This window comes from Zootoca vivipara, chromosome 8 (genome assembly GCF_963506605.1).
Source record: "Zootoca vivipara chromosome 8, rZooViv1.1, whole genome shotgun sequence".
NCBI lineage: Eukaryota > Metazoa > Chordata > Lepidosauria > Squamata > Lacertidae > Zootoca > Zootoca vivipara.
In genome coordinates, this window is record NC_083283.1 from 37,191,548 (window position 1) to 37,215,662 (window position 24,115).

At 40.6% G+C, this 24,115-nt stretch overlaps 1 protein-coding gene across 1 annotated transcript; it reads left to right on the forward strand.

Moving 5' to 3' along the window:
* The first annotated feature begins 2,766 nt into the window (after positions 1-2,766).
* LOC118089972 (monoacylglycerol/Diacylglycerol O-acyltransferase) lies at positions 2,767-23,916 on the forward strand. The gene is made up of 7 exons (XM_035125201.2): positions 2,767-2,933; positions 4,279-4,628; positions 6,084-6,248; positions 8,271-8,461; positions 20,443-20,503; positions 20,962-21,101; positions 23,721-23,916. Exons 2-7 carry the CDS (start codon positions 4,373-4,375, stop codon positions 23,823-23,825), a joined length of 918 nt encoding a protein of 305 aa, XP_034981092.1. The 5' UTR covers positions 2,767-2,933; positions 4,279-4,372; the 3' UTR covers positions 23,826-23,916.
* The last annotated feature ends 199 nt before the right edge of the window (positions 23,917-24,115 follow it).

Consider the following 24,115-nt stretch of genomic DNA (forward strand, 5'->3'; position numbering starts at 1 on the left):
GTCAGAGACCGTTGGTTCTTTGTGATAGAAATATTTTCCTCAGAAGGTTTCTCCACTAGAGCTAGTTCTTGCGCCAAGCTTCTTGGGGAATTTCTGTTTCCAAAGTTTTGTTGAAGCTCTTTGGGGTAAGGTGGCCAGTCAACAACGGTAAGGGGTGGGGGGAAGGAATGACAACATCAATAATTAACTCAATTTGTTCACTCATGCACTCCTCCCTCTTAGGGAAATAATTTATAATTTTACTTTGGCTCTTTCCAAGTCCCGGAGGCTTGAGTAGCGTATCTGGCAAGATACCCAAATCCTTACATATCTTTCTGGTGAGGACCATGTTGGGTTATTGTCTTCTATTTAGAAAACCAATTATCCCCGGGTGTTTCTACCTAATTTGCAGGACCGATAAGTGAGTCAGTCTGCAGTAGGTGTATATCTGCAGCTTTCTCCAGCTTAACTCATCAACAAGCTCTAATACTCAAAATGTTTCTCTACTTTAAATTATAGCAATTTGTCTATTGTGCTTTTTAACTCAGTCCTATGCCCAGCTCCTATCCTTAGTCAATAACTGGTGTTATATTACACAATATGTTATTCTGAAATATGAATCGTAATACAGGTGTGACTCCATACATTAGGTGACAAAACCCTCTGTCCTTTTCACAATGCTTGGTTTCTTCATACAGATGAAGAAACCATAAAACCTGTAGGTCCTGGGTGAGCTCAGATTTCATGGCCTCTGTGTCAACCATGAGACCATCTCAGCAAATTAAAGGTTCACAGAAGAGACAGAACATACCCTAGGTCAGGTCTCTCCAAGGGAGTAGGAAGGCAGAAATCCATTGGTATGGAGGTTTGTGTCTGAGATGGATAATTAGATGGTGTAATTGGAAGTGATGATGCAGTGCCCCTCTATAAGGCTGGGGGAATCCATTAAGGTGGTCTGTTCCCAGAGACTTATGGTATTTGGTGGATTCCTGAATACTCTCAGGAATTTTCAAGTTGGCATGCTTACCACTTCTGTCGAAGTCTTGCTATAGCATCGTGAAATAAGGTAGGCACTTGACAGGTTGACTCTCAAGCATCACCCTCAACACTCTGAAGTCCCTTCCTCAACAATGAAGTAGGACAATGCCTGGAAGAGACTCAGCAGCTTGCAAGGCAACATCTCTCTCTGGAAGGCCTGTAGTTTTTATCTGCCTTTTAGTAGGTTTTAAGCGATTTTAATGAGTTTTAATTGGTTTTAACTCTTCAAGTGATTCATGAAGTGACTGGGGAAGATGGGAAACGTTCTGGTTCTATTTGCCTTTTACATCCCATGGATATTTGTTTTTAATGTGTTTGTGATTGAATCGCAGACAAAGTACTGCATGACACAGCATTTTTTGCGGATAAGGAAGGTCAGATGCTTTATGAATGCTCAGAAATCTTGAGAAGCTGGTGATAAAGGATTGTAAGGGAGGGGGAGTGAACAATAATGGTCATTAGAAGATTGCAAAAGAGAAAGTTAGAATCATGTCAAACAAATTAAACAAGGCAAGCTATCAAATTATTTCTCCCCCGTTGACAAATCTCGCTTAACGCAGGAAAATACTGCTCCTCTGTTACAATGAATACCTCTCTTCTGCGAAAAGAGAGTAAAACAGACCACCATATGTGTATGCAAACATTGCTCTGACTTAACTGACAAATGGATGCTGGACTTCCTTCGCCTCCACCTGACAATACTGAACATGCACTGAATACCAGAGACCCTTTGATGTCAAAGCAGGTCAACCTGGAACTTTTTTGCTCCTGAGCAAGCAATGCATATTGCAGGAGCAACTAGTGAACAAGCTTTTCAACCAGCTGCCTGCAGTAAAATCAGCATGGCAGCATTTAATTTCAGGGATCAGACAGAGATCAGACAGAGATTGGAGATCACAGAAAATGCCTGGAGCAGAAGTGACTGGTCAAGTTTATTGGAGTAGATTTGATTACTGAGGATGATTACAGTACTTGAGATTCAGTATTCAAACCCAGTAGTGTTAATGAAATCCTCATTTGCTGTAGAATTAAAGAGACAAGTGCCAATGAAAGGGCTTTTACATATGCACTAGGATTCAATATTGTAACAGAACATGCTATGACCGCCTCTCCGGTATGCCCCGCGGAGGACCTTAAGGTCCACAAACAACAATATTTTGGAGATCCTGAGCCATAAGGTGGCTAGATTGGCCTCTACTAGGGCCAGGGCCTTTTCAGTATTGGCCCCAACTTGGTGGAACACTCTTTCACAGGAGACCAGGGCCCTGAGGGATTTGTCATCTTTCCGCAGGGCCTGCAAGACAGAGCTGTTCCGCCTGGCCTTTGGGTTGGACTTAGTCTGACCCCTGTGTTTTCCTCCCTCATGGCTTGGATTTATGGACTACTTAAAATGAGGCTGCATTTTAAATTTAATTCTGTATTTTAATTAATTGCTTTTTATGTTTTATTGTAATTTTATTGGTGTGAGCTGCTCTGAGCCCGGTTTTGACTGGGGAGGGTGGGGTATAAAAATTATTATAATATTATATGAAGGTTATGTATTACACAACATACCAGGCTTGGAGATAAGTTACCATCAAAGGGAGATAACATACTTCTCACAATTCCTACGTTTACTCTGTGACCCAATATGTTATTGTGCCACCTGAATGTTGCAGGTGTAGCTCCTTATTTCATGTTTGATTACAAATGGCCAGAAATTCTAAACAGCCATCTCCCTGAGCCTCCCCTCATTTCACAATGCTTGGTCTCTTCATACAAATGGGACTCCCATCACAGTCTCTTTATGCCAACACAGAAACAGACGTGTCTCAATACAGCTGGAAATTAGAGTATGAAAAGGTGCACCTGACAGGATTGCTGGTGCTTCTACAGAGTGGTGACTGAAGCAAAGGCAGTTTAGACTTGCCAGGAATGTAAGTAAAAAAAAATTATTTATAGATTCATAGAAATGTAGAGCTGGAAGGGGGTCCAAGAATAATTTAGTCAACGCCCTGCAATGCAGGAATCTCAACAAACGGTCTCCTCTTACCTTAGCAAATGTGCTATTAGTTGTGTTAATTCTCAGTTCCTGTAACGTGAAATTTGGATTTTCATAGCTGCACAAAGGAGGAGCTTGAGCTCTTATGGTTTTTGCGTTTTATAACACTGAGAAGCAGAAATTTAATTCTTCCATATTATACGGCAATTATAGGCACAAAAGCCTTCTTGGAATCAAAACAGCTATGATATCAAGCCCAGCCTGTCGCGCAGCGTAAATTAATAATGCAGAGTATTCTTCAGTAAAAGAATAAAAGCTTTACTGAGTTAAAATAAACTTGTTTGCAAATAACAGCATAATGAACAGAATATTAAACTAGCTTCGGAGCATACACAGAGTTTCCATTGAGCACAGGCTTGGCAGAGCATAGGATCCACCACACACACAGACACTGAGTCTGCCTGAAAGCAGATAAAATATTTATACAGAGAATGAGTCCTCAAGATGAGTCACAGTGATTCAGCATGCTAAATTATTCTGCAGCTTTTCAGCATTTCACAACATTTCTAGACTCCTTTACGGCTTCTGCTCTCAAATACCTTTGTCACATGACACAGCCCCCCCACCCCTTTGCCTATTTTATCATACTATTTAGTTGAATGATTTAGTGAAAATAGAGTAGAATCAGAAATGTGCAATTCAACTATGTGAAGCTAACAGGTTTTCAGGTGATTTAGTAATTTGTAGATAAATATGCGATGAATGAGTATTGTGGCATGGTCCCCCATTACCCATGGGGAATGAAGTTCTAGAGGCAGTGATATTGGGTAGCGTTTGGTTTCCAGAGGCAGAATCCAACAGCATTGGCTCTCACCTGGCAATCCCACATCACATCCCCAGAACGAGGCACTTTGCAGTGTATCCCAAACTGCTTCCAGCCTTCAGCTCACTGTTCTCCCCATCCTCCTTGTTGGGTGTTGTGTTCGCACAACAGAAGTTCAGTCAAGTAGTTAGGCTCAGTATAGGAAACAACTCCTTTTCCAATTTCCTTAACACTTCAGCCATGAAATTGAGCCAGCTTGCTTTACGACAAAAAACATGATGATCCTGCATTACTAATTTTGTACATCCCCACAATGAATGTTAGAAAAACAATATGTCTACTTGGCTAGTTAATGTGGGAAAAACTAAGAAAATATTAAATAGCATGTGATTTCATGTAACCATGAATGCTCTGGGGTGACAGTTCAAACTGATGTACTGCATTTTCTGTTTTCCAGGTAAACAGTGGGGGGAAAGCATCAAAACTGAGGGAAAACTTACTTGATTTATTTGTTTCATTGGCATACACTTCGTGCTTCAGATCAGGAAACCATGAGCTGGCTTAGTTTTACTTATTTGGAAGAATACCTGAGCTCTATGATCCACCCTCTGTGGTTATTCCTGCTTCCAATTTTGCTTTATTCATTATGGTTTTATTTTTATTTTGTTGGCTGTACTATCTCATTTTTGTTCTATGCTTACAAGAAGATGAATAACCACCAAGAAAATAATTTCTATAGCAAATTTTGGGACAAGCCAAGGCATGTTTTCTCTCAATTTGTAGAGCTAGTTGGAAATATATGGCATGGTGAGTACATGTTTCTTTCATACCAGTAATTCCACCTTATGAGCCAGTATAATTTCATAGGACTGAGTATGATAATTTCAGGTTTGAAGCACTGGAACGATAGTTGCCACAGTGCATCAGGACTGGACCTCTAAACCCACCTCAGGGTCACAACAGCTACAAGTTCAAGTTGCTTCCATTAGGATCAAAACAAAGGCATGGATATTTATATATGTAATAAACAATGATAAAGAAAAAAACTTTTTATGAGGTATGAAATCAAGATACATTACAGAAGAAAGGGTCAGTTGGTGGCTGCTTAAACACCATACATTTAATCACATTTAAAGCATGCCTCCTCTACAAAAGAAACCTGGAGAATGTTGTTTACACCTCACAGAGACACAATTAGCAAAGCCCTTTTAAAATAGTTTCATGGATTGTGGAAAGGGAGAGAGATTGGCTTTATGTGTGTAGTGGGTACCCAGCCAATGTGATTAATTGTATAGTGGGACTTTGAGGGTGCGGTTTTTCTGAGCATGATAAACCACAAGGTAGCTCTGAAACATAAACATTGGAATTTGCCAGCACAGCACAGGACATCTACTTTAGATGGACACTGTGGGAAACAGGACAGTGGGCTATAGAGGCCTTTGGCTTGATCAGAAGGACTCTCCCTATATTCTGAATGCTTCCTAGAAGACTCACATTTCTTTAGGAGTTGATGTACCAATAAAAAATACACTACTAAAACCAAGTCTGGGCCATAAGCACAAAACCTTGTAACTACTTATGACATGATTAAGGGTGCATCTGTCGTGGAAACAGCTTGGTATAAAGTGATTCAGAAAATGGTCTGAAGATGCCTGAAGTTGGAGCACTTAGGGAGAGGGGATAAATGGACTTCAGGCCCTGGATAGCAATTTCCCAAAGCAACCCTGTGCAGAAGGGTAATACTGCCCTTCAAATAAAATTTAAAAATCTCCAAAACATTTATCATAATAATACATAAAGCTAAAAGTAGATTAAAACAGAAAATAGCTGAATCAAAGACTGGGCAAAACTGTTTCCATCTGCGCCTGGATGAAAGCAAGGAAGGAACATTCCATGAGAGGAGAAATTCCCCTTCCCCCCATTAATTCTGGGACGACCACAGAGAAAGTCCTGTTACGTGTAGCTGACAACCTAGTACAAGCACCCCTACAACTGAGACTCCAGATGTTTTGGACTACAATTCCCATCATCCCTGACCACTGGTCCTGTTAGCTAGCGATCATGGGAGCTGTAGACCAAAACATCTGGAGGGCTGCAGGTTGGGGATGCCTGACCCAGTATCCAGAAAGCTGGAGGATGTAGCAGAGCTTTTAACCTAAATTTCAGTTTTTTTGAACCACACTGATTTTCTCCAGTAAAACATTTCGATAATTTATTTACCTTTCAACAAAGTAATATTTATCTATTTCATTTGGTTTTCAGGTTATGAAATTGTTGGCATGGAACATCTCCCTAAAGGACCAGGGATTATTATTTTTCATCACTCAATTATTCTTGTTGGCTATACCTTATTTGTGACAAAAGTTTATAGAGAGACAGGGAGGCTGTGCCATTCAGTAATTGATCATGCCCTGTATGGGATTCCAGGTAATTTATTTAAATTTAAATTATGTATTTTTTCATTAAACATGCGTTAAATTTGACATAAAACAATGCTCTCTAAGATGTAAAATAATGCTCTAATATATAAAACAGTGTATTAGGCAAGCAGGTAAAAACCCATATATTATTAAAACGGTAGCAGCAGCTGAAAAAGTAAGTTAGTAGAGGGGAAGGTTATTTCTCAACAAGCCCCTGAAAGTATGACAGATTGAATGCAGGATGAATAATTATTTCCAATTCATTTCTTTCTTCAGGGTGTTTTTCAACAGAAAACACAACATTAGGAAGACCCAGGGCACAGTATTATAAAGAAAAGGTTGTGTTTATTAAGTATAACGGCCTACAGGATTTCTAAATCAATTTAAACTAGCCAAATCAAAATACAGTTAGGCAGGAGGAAACAGGTCACTCCACTTTCTTGGCCATGTTTACCGGCAACATTGCCTCAGAGTAAAGGACTGGAAGGAATATGTCCTCCTTGTTCCAAGTATCTTTGGCACGTGACTTGACGAGCACAAACCAATGTGCATGTCAAGCAAATGACCCAATGCAAGGCCGAGCATGGCTGTGTCAATATTATATTGGCCTCTAAACTTCATAATCCAAAGGTCTACATCAGGCATAGGCAAACTCGGCCCTCCAGCTGTTTTGGGACTACAACTCCCATCATCCCTAGTTAACAGGACCAGTGGTCATAGATGATGGGAATCGTAGTCTCAAAAATACCTGAAGGGCCAAGTTTGCCTATGCTTGATCTGCATCATCCAAATTTACAAAGGGGGTTGAATAATTTCAATTGCAACTGTATAGCAGCACATTCCCAATACAAAATCATTCCTGGGGGCTGGTATTGCCAACCACCACAATTCTATATTATTATTCCATATTATCTTCGTCAGTACGGTAAGGAGTTGGTTTGATGTCACGAGGAAATGCATTCTATAATGTTGTGAGTTTTTTGAATAAATCTTATCAGGTTTATAGAGAAATATATATAACTTAATATCAAATATATTTCCCCTTTTTAAATCCATACTAAGACTTTGCTCTAAATACAAATACAAAAACAAAACAAAAACATAAAGAGAAAGCGGGGGGTGGGGAGAGGTAAAGAGAGAAATAGAAACAGAAAAGATGATAAAAGAGAGCAAAATAAAATTCAGAAGAAAGGGACCAGCTAAGCTCAGGAAAAGAGCAGAAGCCCACATACACGTCCATGACTTTCATAGCAGCCCCAACCCATTAAGCAATAGTCAGTCGAGCACTCCCAGGCACAGCTTTTATGCCCCCATGTGACACTGCAAGCTAACACATGTGACATCCTTGTTGCACAGTGTTCATGGCCCTCCACTGCCCCCCCCCACATCATCAAACAGCAGCCACACCAGGAAACAATGACACCACACATAGGTCAATTTTAAAAATAAAGCAAAACAAGTGAGGTCAGAGCCCAAACAGGCCCAGTAGCACAGAGAGCTCTGTTGGGGAGCATTCCATTCGGTAAATTAATGGAGCATCTAACCTCCAGTCTAGCTGAAAAGATGGGCTTCTGCTGGTGGAGGCAGGTTTCCAACAACATGGGTTCCTCTTTGTTCTCTTTCTCTGTGTGTATCTGTCTATGTGTGTCTGCTGTATCCAAAACCCAAGCAGCCTATAGGGATTGAAGACTTGGAGTGTCCAGCAAAGGCACCATGGGCTGTGTTTTTATCATGATGCAAACTTGAATATCAATCTGTTGTACTACAGACTTGACTAGAGAAACACTTGTCCAAACGGTGATCACCTCAGCACTCAACCTCACTCTGTGTGCTTTCCAAAAAACAAAAGGCTATTGCCAGAATATGTGAGCAAAAGAGGAACCAGCATGAACTCCCCCTTCTATGAAATCCTAGTTGATCCATAGTAGAGCAATATTTTTGGAATAATGACATTTGTATAGTATGCACACTATTTCCTATATAAGAGTTATACAAAATGTATTTTTCTGTTTGGGACTTACTTTTTCAGGGCTGAAGATGTTTTATGATGTGATCTATTTGAGAGATTTCAAGAAAGCCGAATGTGTGGAAATTCTGAAGAAAGGCAATTTATTGGGCATTGCACCTGGTGGAGCTAGAGAAGCAAACTTTAGTAATGACTACAGCTTAATGTGGGGTAACCGCACAGGTTTCGCTCAGATAGCTTTGGAGGCGAAAGTGGTGAGTGATCTTTGGGCAATTTGCATTGACCTCACAATTATCCTGGATATGACGTACTGTGTTGACATCCTTGACCTACCATGTTTCTCCAAAAATAAGACACCGTCTTATATTTTTCCTAAAAACACACACACTGTGGCTTATTTTCAGGGGATGTCTTATTTTTTTTATTAAGTATGATACAGTTTAACCTACAAGGTTAAACTGCCTATCACTATGGCTTATTTTCGGGGTGTGGCTTATTTTAGGAGAAACACGGTAGCATCCTCCATAGCCGAGGATGGCAAATATCCTGTTTTGGGGTCAAATGATATCTGGAGAGCCATGGATTCCCCACCCCTGCTTTTTTTAAAAGCTACTGAAATCAATAACGATTAATAAGAAAAATGGCCTTTGCTCCTTTCAGGGGGATTCCCTACAGGGAGCCTCCCCCCATCATCCTGACCAGCACTTTGCCCAGCGACAGCACTAGCAGCGGGTCAGGGGGAAGTGGAATGGAGGAGGAAAGGCTCAGCGAGGCATCAGAGCCCCTGCACCACTCTGACCAACAAGTGGAGGAGGGACGGCTCAGGGAGGTGTCGGAGCCCAGGCACTACCCCAGCCAGCAAGGGGAAGAAGGGGCACTGCTCCTTCCGGCGCCCGAATTGAGGCGCGCGCCCAAACACAAGACTAGGGGGGGTCGTTTTGGGATGCCCAGGTTATTATGCTGGCCCCGAAGCAGATGGGTGCCATTGCCGGATTCTGAGAGTGACTAGGAGGTCATGTTTTCCGCTATCTCTATACTGTAAATATTATGCACAAATAAAACCTTTAAAGACGCAACTCGGGAATAGTTGGGATACTCGGGAATAGCCGCAACAACTCATTGAGAGCATTCCGGCAATCTTTGAGGCTACTTTCGAGCGAAATGCAGCATGGACGTGGCGCAAGCGGCAGTGGTGGTAGCGGCCACACAGCAGGCGGTGGAGGCTGCGAAGGTGGAGGCAGCACAGCTGGCGCAGCAGCTGGCGGCTAAGACCAAGAGGGAAGCCGAGCTGGTAAACCACACAGAGCTTCTCAAAGCGAGGCTGGAGGAGCGACAAATGACGGACCAGCGGCCCGGCCAAGGTGCCTTTGGGAGGAAAGTACCATCTCTGGTGAGCAAGTTTAGCGAAGACCCGCAGCATTATTTGGGGTTCAAGACTGAAATAAATTGTGCCCTGAAGTTGCAGGAGGGTGAATTCGCTAATTGCGGCCAAAAATGATGCGCTAAAAAGCCTCCGGAAATTCATAGAATCATAGAGTTGGAAGAGACTACAAGGGCCATCCAGTCCAACCCCATGCCAAGCAGGAAAACCATCAAAGCATTCCTGACAGATGGCTGTCAAGCCTCCGCTTAAAGACCTCCAAAGAAGGAGACCCCATCACACTCATTGGCAGCAAATCCCACTGTCGAACAGCTCTTACTGTCAGGAAGTTCTTCCTGTTGGTCGTTTCTCTGGCAACAACGTGGGAAAGAGGCAAGCAAACGATTCCGATGCCTCCACCATTGTGTAAACAACTCTCCTTTTCCTCCTTTCCCCCGGGGCTTGTCAGCTTACATACGCGTACGGCGCCTCCAGTAGCTTTTTAGCCTCCAGCTCTGAAGATGGTTGAGTTGCCAGCGAGATTCCTGCCTGCCGGCAGAACCTCCAAACTGGAATAAATCACTGCTTCCAAACGGCAGCTTTTCACAGCTCTTTACAAACACTTAAAAGCTGATTTATTGCCTTCCCATAACCTATGGCGTATCTTGAAAAGATACGATGCAGGGGCTGGGGGAGAAGGTAAAGAAACCTGAGGGGGAGGGTTCTCAAACAGCTGCATGATAACCCGACAGTCGGTCATTATGGGAGGGACAAGACCACCCAGCTGGTCACACGGCAATTTTGGTGGCCCAGGGTGGGAGAAGACGTGAGGGAGTACATCAGGGGCTGCGACACCTGCCAGTGGGCAAAGGGAGAATGGGCAGCACCAGCAGGGCTGTTGGAACCCTTGCCCATGCCCAGTAAGCCTTGGGAGGTGGTGTCCATAGACTTCATCACAGACCTCCTGCCATCACGAGGCAAGACAGCCGTTCTGGTGATAGTGGATCTCTTGACCAAAATGTGCCACTTTGTAGTGTGCGCAAGCGTGATGTCTACGGAGGAAACGGCCAAACTGTTATTGGACCACGTTTTTAGGCTGCATGGGTTGCCCTCAAGAGTGATCTCAGACCGCTGAAGGCAATTTACCTCCAGGTTTTGGCACAAGTTCATGAGCCTCTTACACGTTGAAGTGAGCCACTTTGTAGTGTGCGCAAGCCTCTTACACGTTGAAGTGAGCCTTTCCACTGCTAGACATCCCCAATCCAATGGCCAAGCGGAAAGGGCTAACACGATCCTCCAGCAGTATTTGTGGTGCTATGTCAACCAGAGACAAACCGATTGGGTGGACTGTGAAGAGTATCAGAGCTGCTAAAGGGTTAAGCAGTCTGCAGTGACGTCTGGTCGCTGGGGGAGGAGAAGGAGGGAGGAGTACATACAGGGAATCTGTTTCTTTGTTCTCTGTATGCTGTAATTGGTTTCGTTTTCAACCAGGAGCCAGCCATGGAATGCTGTAGCCCTGGGAAGCTGTTTTTTGCTTGTAAATAAAGAATTTAGCTTAGAAGAAGAAGCTGTCTTGTCCTGAATTTATTAGTGATTGCTCCTGCACGTCCACACAGCTTCATGCTGCGACAGAAGGAGATAAACTCTGCATTTCTTTGCCAAGTTCAGCAGAGTGCGCAGTTCAAAAGGGAGCACGCTGGACTATTGGAATGTTTTGGCAAAGCCTTAATGAGGCAATAAATCCTCATTAAAACATCAGATGGACCACTTGCCCTTAGCAGAATTCGCTTACAACAATGCAGTACACGTCTCCACGGGCCTCACTCCCTTTAAGGCCAATTATGGGCGTGACCCACGTTCTTTCCGGGGGGGGGGGGTGGAAACAGAGGAAGGGCCGGCAGCAGAGAATTGGGCGGAGGAAATGGAGACGGTACACCAGCAACTCAATGAGAACCTGGAGAAGGCCAAGGAGGCCTACAAGAGGGGGGCGGATCGTCATTGGAGACCTGGGGAGGTCATCCGCGAGTGTGAGCTGAGAGGGTTAAATAGCTCAGCGTTCACACTGCATCACAGGCCTATGACGCCTGCATCCAGGAATGTTGGTATAAAGGAGTGTACCAACCAATCCAGGAGTGTACTGCATTCTCTGTGTAATGTGAGACGTCTGTAATTTTTCTGTACTGTGTGTGACCAGCTCAGCAGCCAGGAGGAAGTGAAACTCCTGGCTGGAGAGCTCCTAAAATAAACATTCGTGTTTTAATGAGAAAGAAGTCGCCGGAAGTTATTTACAGACACAGAAGCTGATTGCTTTTTGTCTGCAGATCAAACTTTGCTAATCTGAACTGGAAAGACAGACTTTTGAGACTTTGGCAGTAGAAAACGCCACGGAAGCGTCCTGAGGATTCAAACGCAGCAAAATGCATTCTCCCCCAGCCCCTGCGTCGTATCTTTTCAAGATACTTCATAGGGAGGGGGATAGGGTTTGGCTGTCCTTGGAAGGGCTCCCCACAGTGGGGAGATGCAAGAAACTGGCTCCCAGGAGTTGCAACAGGTCTTCCTGTAGCATTCCGCTTGGAGCATAGGTTCCAGGAGGGAGAAGCAGCAGCACCCTCACCCCCAGACAGGTGCCATGCTGGATTCTGAGAGTGACTAGGAGGTCATGTTTTCTGCTATCTCTGCACTGTAAATAGTATGCACAATAAAACCTTTAAAGACACAGACTTCCGGTTTGTCGCGGCCATCACCAGAAGCGCGGGATAGCCCCTTGGGGAATCCCGAGCTTAACGGGGCACATGGAGGTTGCGCGAAGGCTCCACGGACCTCCAAAACCTCAGGGGGGTTTACCCTGAGGGTCGTGGCACCCAGCGGTGCCCTGTGTGCTCTCCTGCTCCGTGGTTCTGGCTTTCTAGAGCCGGGGACGGGATCGAGCTGCGGGCACGAAGGGGAGAAGAACACTAGCCCTGTTAAGCGCAGTCTCTGGATTTTGATGTAAAGCGGTAAGCTTCCAAAATACAAAGAATTCGGACATAATTTATTTTGGATTAAAAAATTGATTTTGAGATCAAGCGAATCCGGAAGGCTGAGGGGCGAAAAAAGGGAGTCCGTCCCAGCAGCGGTGAGAAAAATGGCGCAGGAATGAAATCGTAGGAGTTGAGCGGTGGAAAGTGAAAGTGCCTGCTGAGTGAGTTATGCCAAAGACCTGTGTTACTTTGTAACAAGGCAAATAACTTTGTGGGGGGGAAGAGAATTTGACTGAAGAATTTTAAAAATGATACTTTGTCTTTTCTCTGGGGGAGAAGACCTAGCAGCCAGACTGTGAATTTTAAACATCTGAGCTCCAGCCTGATGGGACTGTAGCTGCCGGCAATGCAGTGGAAAAACTGTGTGTGGAGGAGATAAAGAATAAGACTGCAACTTCTGTGGAGGGGTGGAAGTAAAGAAGTGAATGTGTTAAAGTGCATTGCTTTTTTCTTTTTCCTGTCTTTTGGGATTGTAAGAGGGCCAATTGGAATTAAGCCAGCAAGTGGCTGAAGAATTTTTATTTCTGTTTTGGCTTTGATGATTAAATTTCCCCTATTAATTTGGATTAAGCCAAAAGTGGCTGAAGAGTTGCGGGACTTGGCTTCTTTTTTTCAGGTTGCATTGTGGATTAGGCCAATAAGTGGCTGAAGTATAGAGAAATTTCTGGAACTGAACAATAGACAATAGTCATTTTACTTTCGATTATAGAACTTGCAATGGAAAGTTACTGAGGGAGGGAGGGAGAGACTGATTTGGTGCCATCTAGTGGTGGAGAAAAAAAGTGTTTGGACATTTTACATTGCTAAAAGAGCAAAGTAAAATTTGGGGATTAAATTGGTACTGCAATTAATTGAAATTTTATTTTCAGGTGATGCTCCCTCTGGTGGTAAGAAGGGAAATTACAGGACATTTAATTTTTTTTCTATTGAAGATGGCAGCAAAGGAGGGAAAGGAGGGAAAGAAAATTACAGGTACACCTGTGGATAGAAGAGGATCAAAGCAAGAAGAACTCAAGGACCTAGATGTATTATGGCAGAAGATCAAAGAAGAGTTTAAACACAATGAACAGCGCATGGAGAAAAAATTAGGGGAAGTGCAGGAAACAATTGATAAAAAAATAGAAGGTGCAGGGGGAGAACTTACGACGAAAATACAGGACTTGTCAGCTAGATCTAAGACAATGGAAGATACGATGAAGAAGACACAAAAGGAGGTACAAGAGGTAAAGAAAGAAACGGATAAATTGAAGGAAAAAATTTCAGATTTGGATAGAGCTCATGAACAAATGTTGGACAATTTGGCGATGGTGGAGATGAAGCAAAAACAGAAGAATTTGAAATTGAGAGGCATACCTGAAGAATCTGATGAGGATATAAAACAAAAAATAATTGGAGAATTGGTGAAGTGGATGGATATAAAAGAAGAAGAAGTGAGTCAGTCCATTGTAAATGCATTCAGGATTAAAGTAAGATCAGCAAAAGCCAAAGCAAGAAAGGCTCCTGGTGATTGCCTGGAGATTTTCAATTCAATGGAAATGAGAAATGCAATATTGAGATTGAGCTATACCAATAAATTGATTATTAATGGAAGACCGATAATTGTGTTTAAAGAAATTCCTGGAAGATTTTTACGCAAAAGAGATGGATACAAAGCATTGGTATCGCTATTGAGGAAGAATGGAATCCTACATAGATGGGAATACCCAGAAGGGATCATGTTTTATTATAAAGAGAAGAATTTTATCCTAACAAGTATGCATGATATTGGAAAATTCCTAAGAAAATATGAGAAGCATCTTGGAGTTTTAGAACCCAGCCTGGCGGTCTTGGCGGAAGTAACAGCAGAGGAAGAGGCAGAACCGAAACCCAAGAGAGAAAGAAGAAAGAAAAAAGGCGAAGAAGAAGAGGAAGAAGAAGAAGAGGAAGAGGAAGAAGAAGAGGACCAGGGATCAGAAAAGGGAGGAAGGAGAGGAGGAAAAGGATATTGCTAACTTACCCAAGTTTAAGTAAAGGTTTTGATAGTTGAATTTGAAAATGGCACTTAAGGTGCTTTCATGGAATGTGAATGGATTAAATGATAAAGCTAAAAGAAACAAGATTGAACATGTCTTAAAAAAGAAATTTGGATGTAATTTGCTTACAAGAAACACATGTGGCAAAGAAACATAGGCACCTATTAATTAATAAAAGACTGGGTAAGGAGTTTATAAATTCAGATGCAAATAAAAATAGAGGAGTGGTTCTGTATATAAAAGAGAAATTGGACCCGAAATTGATCTCAAGGGATGATGAAGGAAGAGTGATTGTGGTACAGATAACATCGCAAGGAGAGAAATTAATTGTAGTGGGAATCTATGCACCAAACGAGAATAAAGCAGAATTTTATAAAAAAAACTGGAAGAAACACTGTTAGAATTCATGGATCAAAAGATAATATTAATGGGAGATTTCAATAGTGTGGTAATACCAGAATTGGACAGGACAAAGAAAAGGAAAAATGAAGGAAAATTGCCAAAGTCCTTTTTTGATTTAGTGGAAAACCTGGGCCTAGTGGATTTCTGGAGGTTAAAACACCTGACGACAAAACAATTCATGTTCTTCTCGGAACCAAATCAGAGTTTAGGAAGAATAGATTATATGTGGATCTCCAAAGAACTAGTGCCCAGGGTGGTAAGAAATGAGATAACACCACGGACATTATCTGATCATAATTCAATATCCATGGAAATGAGAGGGAAAGACCAAAATTCATTCAGATGGAGAATTAATGAAGATTTGTTCAATGATAAAGTAGTTGTGGAGAAGACGAAAGAAGTTTTAAAGGACTATTTTTACTGGAATTTACATAAAGTCACCGGATTTACACCGGATTGGAGATGTTTTTTTTTTAAAATAATATAATCTTTATTAAGTTTTCTACATTATAAATAATACACATCATTTCCTTCATAATTATTTCAAGTTCAAATTTACACTTAGTTACACCGCGAATTCTACAAAGAACCGAAGGAAAAAAGGAAAAAAGAACAGAAAGAAAAAGAGGGAAAAAAAGAAAAAAAAAGGAAAGGGGATTATTTATCCCTTTCAAGTGTATATTACCATATTATTATTCGATGGCTTCCCTTCTTCTTCTTCTTCTTCTTCTTCTTCTTCTTCTTCTTCTTCTTCTTCTTCTTCTGCTTTTTATTTTCAGCGTTTCATTTGGTGTTGTATCCATCAATTTTCAAATGTAAATTTTAACTCATCTTTTTACAAATACAATTTGTATAAATGTATACAATTTTCTGTTACATAATTTTATAATACAATAAAGTCTTTACAACTCTTTTTTATTGTTATAATCATACGTCTCTTAATTTACTTGTTCCATATTGACTTTAATAGTTCGTGAAGCAGTAATGGTCTATAATTTTTCTAACTAGTCTAATCACACAGTTTATCGATGTATTTCATAAATTTACTCCATTCTTTCATAAAGGGTTTATTCCCTTGGCACCTGATCCTTGCCGTTAGTTTGGCAATTTCTAAGTATTGAATCATTTGGTGTTGCCATTCCTCTATTGAGGGGAGTTGTTTCTGCTTCCACAACTTTGCCATGAGTATCCTCGCCCCAGTTGTGGCATAGAGGAAAAATTTATAGTCATTTTTGTCTATATCAGCTCCAACCATCCCCAACAGGAAGGTTCCGGTGTTTTTTTAAAAGTGTAGCGCAATATCTTTTTAAGCTCCTTGTAGATGCTTTCCCAAAAGGACTTTACTTTATCACACTTCCACCACATGTGGATAAAATCTCCATCTTTTTCAGTACATTTCCAGCACTTCTTGTTGCCAGTTTTATACATCTTGGCTAGTCTGGTTGGGGTGAGGTACCACCTATACATCATCCTAAATAAATTTTCTTTTAAGGTGGTGCAAGCTGTAAATTTGATACCCGTGTTCCAAAGTTTATACCATTTCTCTATTTCAATATTGTGTCCTATATCAATGGCCCAATGGATCATTACAGATTTTACTGACTCATCTTTAGTGTTCCACTCCAATAAAAATTCATAGATCTTAGCTATCATTTTAGTATTGGATTGGATTAACCTCTTATCCAGTTCTGAGGCCCCACTTTGGAATCCTTTAGTTCTCTTGTCATTCATGAAGATATTGTTCAACTGGTGATACTCCCACCACCCTCCCAGTCTATCCTTTAACTCTTCATACGGTTTCAGTTTGAAAATTTTTGTGTTCTCATCTTCCGTCAAAAGATCCCGATAGGTTAACCAGCGCCTGTCAGTGTTTGTTCTCTTTACCGAGTGCGCTTCCTGTGCCGACAACCACCAGGGTGTTTTATATTCCCACCAATCTTTATACCTTCGCCAGACTTCATATAGTTGGGATTGGAGATGGTTTGGGATGCGAGTAAAGCAGTGATGAGAGGCTTTCTAATACAGAAAAACAGTTTCCTGAAACGGAAGAAAGAGAAGAAAAAAGAAGAAATCCTGAAATATCTCATGGAGAATGAAAAGAATTTAATTGTAAAACCAGATGATCTGCAGATCAAGAGTAATATAAAGATGTTACAGACACAATTCTCCATGTTGGTAAATCAGGAAATAGAATGGAAAATAAAATAAATGAGACAAAAGAACTTTGAATCAGCAAACAAAACAGGAAAATTGTTGGCTTGGCAGTTGCAGAAACGTCAAAATCAGAATGCGATTAATAAAATCAGAGTTGAAGAGGAATTGATAGAAGATCCAAAGGAAATAATGAAAGCCTTTCAGAAATTCTACAGCGGGTTGTATAGTAAAGGAAAGGAAGAGAATGAAAAAATAAAGGACTATCTGGAAAAGCATAAATTGAAACAAATACCACAAGAGAAAAAGAGGAGATTGAATGCTTCAATAACAATACAGGAAGTACAGAGTGCAATAAAGAGAATGAAACAAGGTAAATCACCAGGACCGGATGGACTTTCAGCAAAATATTATAAAGTATTAAATGGACAATTAACACCGATTTTGGCAGAGGTGATGAATAATATTTTGAGAGGAGGAAAGATACCGAATACGTGGAAAGAAGCATATATAACATTGATTCCGAAACCAGGTTCAGATGGATTGGATGTGAAGAATTATATACCAATATCGTTATTGAATAATGATTGCAAGCTTTTTGCAGATATAATGGCGATAAGAATAAAAGAGATTTTAAATGAGATAATACATAAAGATCAAACAGGTTTTCTTCCTGGTCGACAGTTAAAAGATAATGTAAGACATATAATAGACATAATGGAATATCTGGAGACCTGCAGTGTTAATGTTTGTAGATGCAGAAAAAGCTTTTGATAATATCTCTTGGCAGTTTATGAAGAAAAATCTGGAATTGATGGGAGTAGGAGGATCTTTCCTGAATGGAATAGAAGCTATATATTCTGAGCAAAAAGCGAAATTGATAGTAAATAATGTGTTGACGGAATATTTTGAGATCACAGAAGGTACTAGACAAGGGTGTCCATTATCACCATTATTGTTCATCACGGTCCTGGAGGTCCTATTGAATAGGTTAAGAGAAGTCTCAGCGATTAAAGGTGTTAAAGTTGGTGCAAAAGAATTTAAGTTGAAAGCCTTTGCGGACGATTTGGTTTTAACTTTAGAAAATCCCAGCGACAGTGTTGCAGAAGCTCTAGAGAAAATCGAGAGATTTGGACATTTGGCGGGCTTTAAATTAAATAGACATAAAACCAAAATGGTGGTTAAAAATATGAAGAAGGAAGATAAAGAGGAATTACAACAGAAATATGGAATCATGGTGGCAAAAAAAGTACAATATTTGGGAATATGGATGACAGCAAAAACATTAATCTGTTTAATGATAATTATGAACCAGTATGGAAAGAGATAAAGAAAGATTTGGAAACATGGAATAGAATGAAGTTGTCGTTCCTTGGAAGAATAGCAGTGATTAAGATGAATGTGTTGCTAAGATGCTATTTCTATTTCAAACAATACCAATAATTAAAGGGACAGGACAATTCAGAGAGTGGTAGAAAATTTTTGTCTAGGTTTGTCTGGCAGGAGAAAAAGCCAATAATAAAGTTTAAACTTTTGGTTGATAGAAAAGAAAAAGGTGGATTCTCCATGCCAGACTTGAAGATATATTATGAAGCGTCCTGTCTCTGTTGGTTAAGAGAATGGATAACATTGGAAAATACAGATTTGCTGGACTTAGAAGGTTACGACAGCAGATTTGGTTGGCATGCCTATCTTTGGTATGATTAAAAAAAATTCATAAAGGTTTTACAAACCAAGTGATAAGAAGATCTTAATATGAGGCGTGGGAAAGAAATAAAATGCTGTTAGAGACAAAAACTCCATGGTGGATTTCACCAGTGGAGGTGCTGACGGTTAAAAAATTAAATATGGAGGGGAGGAGGGCCACCTACGAGGAGATTTTGATGAAATCAGAAAAGGGATGGAAGCTGAAACCATATGAAGAGATAAAAGAGGTTTTGACTGGATGGTTGCAGTACCACCAAGTTAATGTTTTATCAAATGATAAAAAAAAGGTTTTGAAGATAAAAGGTCCAAATTTCAAATAGAATTGTTGGAAGGCAGAGTGAAATTGTTATCAAAAATGTATAATTTGTTGTTAGAATGGTATACGAAAGATGAATTGACAAAAGATGTGATGATAAAATGGGCAAGAGATTTTGGGCATAAAATTGAATATGATGTGTGGTTGAAAATGTGGAATCAAACATTGAAATTTACTGCATGTACCGCTTTGGAAGAAAATGTAATGAAGATGATGTATAGGTGGTATCTAACACCAGTAAAATTAGCCAAGATGTATAGAATGAGCAGTAAAGCATGCTGGAAATGTAAAGATAAAGACTGTGAATTTTATCATATGTGGTGGACATGTGAAAAAGTAAAAAGATTTTGGGAATTGATATACAATGAACTGAAAAAGATTTTTAAGTATACCTTTCCCAAAAAACCGGAGGCTTTTCTATTGGGACTAACAGGAGATGAAATTGCAAAGGGAGATCAAAAATTATTTATGTATGCTACAACCGCAACTAGGACTTTATTAGCCCCAAAATGGAAAGTACAGGAGATACCAACGATTGAGGAGTGGCAGACGAAAATGATTGACTATGCAGAGTTAGCTAAGTTGACCTGTGGGATCTGAAACCAGGGAGAGACAAGGTTCCAAAAGGAATGGAGTAAATTTGTGGACTATATGGAGAAGAACTGTAGAAGTTTAAAGACACTTGCAGGACTGAAATAGATCCTATGAACTGATCTTAAGTAGATGGACTAAAAGGAACTGCGAGATAAGAGTGGGAAACAAAACCGAATGATGGGAGGGAGGGAAGTCAAAGCTTGGCAGAGCAAGAGAATTAGAATTGTTGAATAGAAGACAAAATGGAAAAATTCTTTTGTTGTTGTTGTTTGTTGTTGTGTTGTGTTGTGTTGTTTGTTGTTTGTTTTGTTGATGTTGAATGAGTTTATTTGGAAAATTTAATAAAACTATCTTTTTTAAAAAAAACCTTTAAAGACACAACGGACGGGAGCGTCTTTACTCGGGAGTAGCCGCAACAACTCCCTGACAGCCCCCCTTTTTTCCTCTTCAATTCCTGAAAATCTGGGGGACAACTTGTGAAGTTTCTTCATCTGAGATATTTGAATAAATATTTTGAAGCCAATTGTGTAATTGGTGACTTGCTTCTCATTATAATCCCAGATGTGAAGCATTCTTCTTTGTCTGTAACAAAAATAAAGGTGGGTTGGTCAGGACGAAGTAATTATCCAGTTCTCGCCTTTTTTCATTTTTGTTTCATCTTTCATTCTTCTAGCCCATCATCCCAATATATACACAAAACAGTTGTGAAACATACAGGACCATTGGAAAGACAAGTGAGTTAAATATCTTATGTTTCTTGGTTGAGCAAGAGATCCAGTTTCAGGCAATATATGTTTTAATAATAGACTATTATTTTTTAAAAAACCAACTATCTATCGTCTACCTACTAGCAGAGTTTATTCCATGGACACTTATCTGTGCTGACTGCCTCAGTATTGAGTAAATATGCCTTTGTTTAGTTTTCTATTAGAGTTAAAACAAAGCTATAATCTATAAAAGTGGCAGGAAGCCCAAAATGGACAGGAACAGAGCAGGAAACAAACCATATTCTGCAGTCTATTGTACAACTTATGACCCCAATTGCCAAGAGCTGAGAAGAGCGCATTGAATATGTTTCATATCTTTTCCCAAGCACTCATATTATATTTAACTCTTCCTCCTTGGGATGGATTGATTGCAATTGCTTAACAGAATGCTTAACAATTTGATATGTGATTGCTTTCTTTTACAGGGCTGACAAAATGGCTGTATGAGAAAACTCGACGTGTACTCCTTCCCATATATGGAGGGTTTCCAGTGAAATTGAGGACATATATTGGAGAACCCATCCCATATGATCCAAATACAACTCCCACAGAGCTGGTTGAAAAAGTACGTTAACTCTATACTTGGAAATACAAAAACATAAGAATTTTTTCTATTGTTTTTCTCTTCTTTCAGCTCTAAATTTTATTCTGCATGTTCATCACTCAGCATTCCCTTTCTTTAACTTATTTATTCTTAAACTTGTTGAGCCCGAGTTTCAATATGTGTGCAACTATGCATTGCACCAAACCCACAAATGACCCAAAAATGTCACATTTTTGGAGTGGGTGCAGAAGGGGGAGTTTGCAGGCTCTTTCAGTGTTGTTTTGACTATACAGTGGTACCTCTACTTATGTGCCCCTCTTATTACGTATCCTTTGGGATACACACATGGCAAACCCGGAATTATATTTCCGCGTTTTCGCCCCGCATGCATGCACAGTAGTGCTCTATCACACATGCACAGAACAGGCACCTCTGGTTGCGGAAACCTTGGGATCCGACCGGAGCTCCAGAATGGATCCTGTCTGCAACCAGAGGTACCACTGTACATGATTTCACTTAAATGTGTGGTTCCTCAGAATGTAACCCCCATGTAAATGGGGAGTAGCCTGCACTATATCTCTCGTTTTCAAATGTTTGGTAACCTGCTCTAAGAAGGCATCATCCAAGTCTTCAGTCTGTCTTGGTGGCCTGTAGCAGACACCCACAGTAAGGGTTGCTGTAGTTCTGTCTTCTACAATTTTTACCCATATACTCTCAATCTGCTTTCCATGCTACAGATCATGGATTTTTGCACAAGTTTACAGATCCATTCAATATATAGCCCTTCTTGTTTAGTTCATTCCTTTGGAATAGGTTATACCCCTAAATCCCTACATTCCAGTCATGAGACTCATCACACAAGGCTTCATTAAAGCCTACCAGGTCATATTTGCCATCCTGTATTAAAAGCTCCAATTCATCTTGCTTGTTTCCCATACTCTGTGCATTTGTGAGACAACCAAAGCCATGAATCATTCATTCTTGGTGCTTCCTTCTTGTAGTTTCTTGCCCTTTAGTGGGTTTCTGGAGCACTACCTCCTGTGCATCTATATAGTTATTGCTTGTGTATCATCAACCTTTTAACTGAGATGCTGTTTTACAGAAGACAATTTCAAACAGATGCCATTTCTAGGGTACTCTATGGTATGATATTGTGTGACAATACTTTAGGTGTTGCACTTCCCCCCTTCCTCAAGAAAGACTTGAGAAGTAGACTACCAAAGAAAGGGGTTAAGGGAAGGAGCATGTGGGGTCTGATGGCTAAAGGTAAGGAGTTCTGGAACATGATTTTGTATGCCTGGTTTTCCCCAAGTGCTTTATCCTTTATCCTTTCATTCTTGCTGAACCCCCACATGGAGCAGTAGTTTACTTTTGTGGGTGTGCAGGGGTTGGTTCTTTGGTTGTCCTGTAGTTCCCTTCTTTTATTTCACATTAAGATGCATTACATTGTCATTTGACAGTGGTGTGGTTTGTTTGCTCCTACCACATTGAGTCTGTACAGTAGAGAAAGTTGGAGAGAGAAAGATTAACTTTACTAAGGGTAACCTTGGGGGACCTGCCAAAGTAGTATACCTGGTAGGACTTGCATAGGTCCTCTAAGGCCTGGTACATGCATTTTGGCTGAACACTGCAAAGCAGGATCTGGGTGAGCATTCTGGGTTTCATACTCAAGGTTCAATAAGCAAGGAGACAGTAATGTCCCCGCCCCCCTATCCTTTGCAGGGGAGACAGCAGAATATGCCCTTGGATCTGGAGAGATGGTTCCCTACCACAACTAGCTAAAATCTTGTACTTCCTGAATTCAATTGGCTTAGCTAAATTGGTCTGCAGTTCCTCCAAGTAGTTACATAAATACATATAACCACTACACCAATGTTTTGTCTCATGAGTCATCTTTGTGGGTGAGGGGGACAGTTGCATGAGTCTATTTTGCAGCATAGTGAAATACAGTGCTTTTTTTAAAAAGGGGGGGTACTCTTATTTTGACTCACCTCCCCCATTTTATACTTCAAATCGGGGAAAATAAATACAGTAAATAGACAAAAGTACAAAGATTCACAAAATGTTTAGGGATATGCATGCCACTGCGTCCCCCCAGAAAAAAAAAGCACTGGTGAAATATAACCCAATAGCATTTCTGCAGGTTTCCTTACATGGCTGAAAGTAACAACCATGTGGCAAACTACTGTGTACAAAGCAGCCCAAAGTACATACTGTAGGCTAGACTGTTTCTCTGCCATTCTCATAGAGTGCTCTGGGTAAACATCAAGACAAAGGACTGGATTCACAGAGAGATGAGAAATTTTGTAGTGGGGTTTCCTGGCCCTGGCTGCACTTGCCCAACCCTCCATGCTGAAAAAGTTGCTCATGAGGGTTGAGGGACAAGGACTCTCATGCAACACATCTCTGTATAAAAACAACTGGATTTACATTTACAGCACTGTCCCTCAAAATAAATTCACTTGCTTATCCCGGAAAGATGTTACATATTGTGCTTCTGTAGCTGGAAAAAAATAGTATTCTGGTTGCTACTGAATCTGATCCCTTTAGCTTTTTCCTCATGGATATTTATAACAGTGAATATCTGTTTTGAAATAAGTTTCTACAATATAATGTGTGCCTTTTTTTTTCTTCCAACAGACCAAGGCTGCATTTGAAAATCTTCGGGATAGACACCAAAAACAGCCAGGAAATATATTTAGAGCTATCTTAGAGCGATTTGATAAGCAATACAAAGATAACTAGTCTATGTAAAACAGTTTCAGTGTTTATGATTATGCATCTGTAATAGAAAACTAATAATTATGCAATTAAAGCTAAGGTAATGCACATAGAATTGTGCTGGATTGTGTAGGAATTATTTGGAAGGGTGGCTAGTTCAGCACCTGCTGTGCATGCAGAAGGTCCTAGGACTGGAAGACGTACAAGTGCTATCTTGCCTTCTCCTGCAAAACTCTCAGAATGCCCCTATTGGGGAATTATACTGGTAGAGCCAGAATCAAAGAGTATAATGGGAGGATGGGTGTTTAATTGAA

Coding starts and splice junctions, on each gene's coding strand:
- LOC118089972 (XM_035125201.2), top strand. CDS start 4,373: ATGAGCTGGCTTAGTTTTACTTATTTGGAAGAATACCTGAGCTCTATG. Junction 6,249..8,270: donor TGCCCTGTATGGGATTCCAG/GTAATTTATTTA, acceptor TTACTTTTTCAG/GGCTGAAGATGTTTTATGAT. Junction 20,504..20,961: donor CAGGACCATTGGAAAGACAA/GTGAGTTAAATA, acceptor TTTCTTTTACAG/GGCTGACAAAATGGCTGTAT.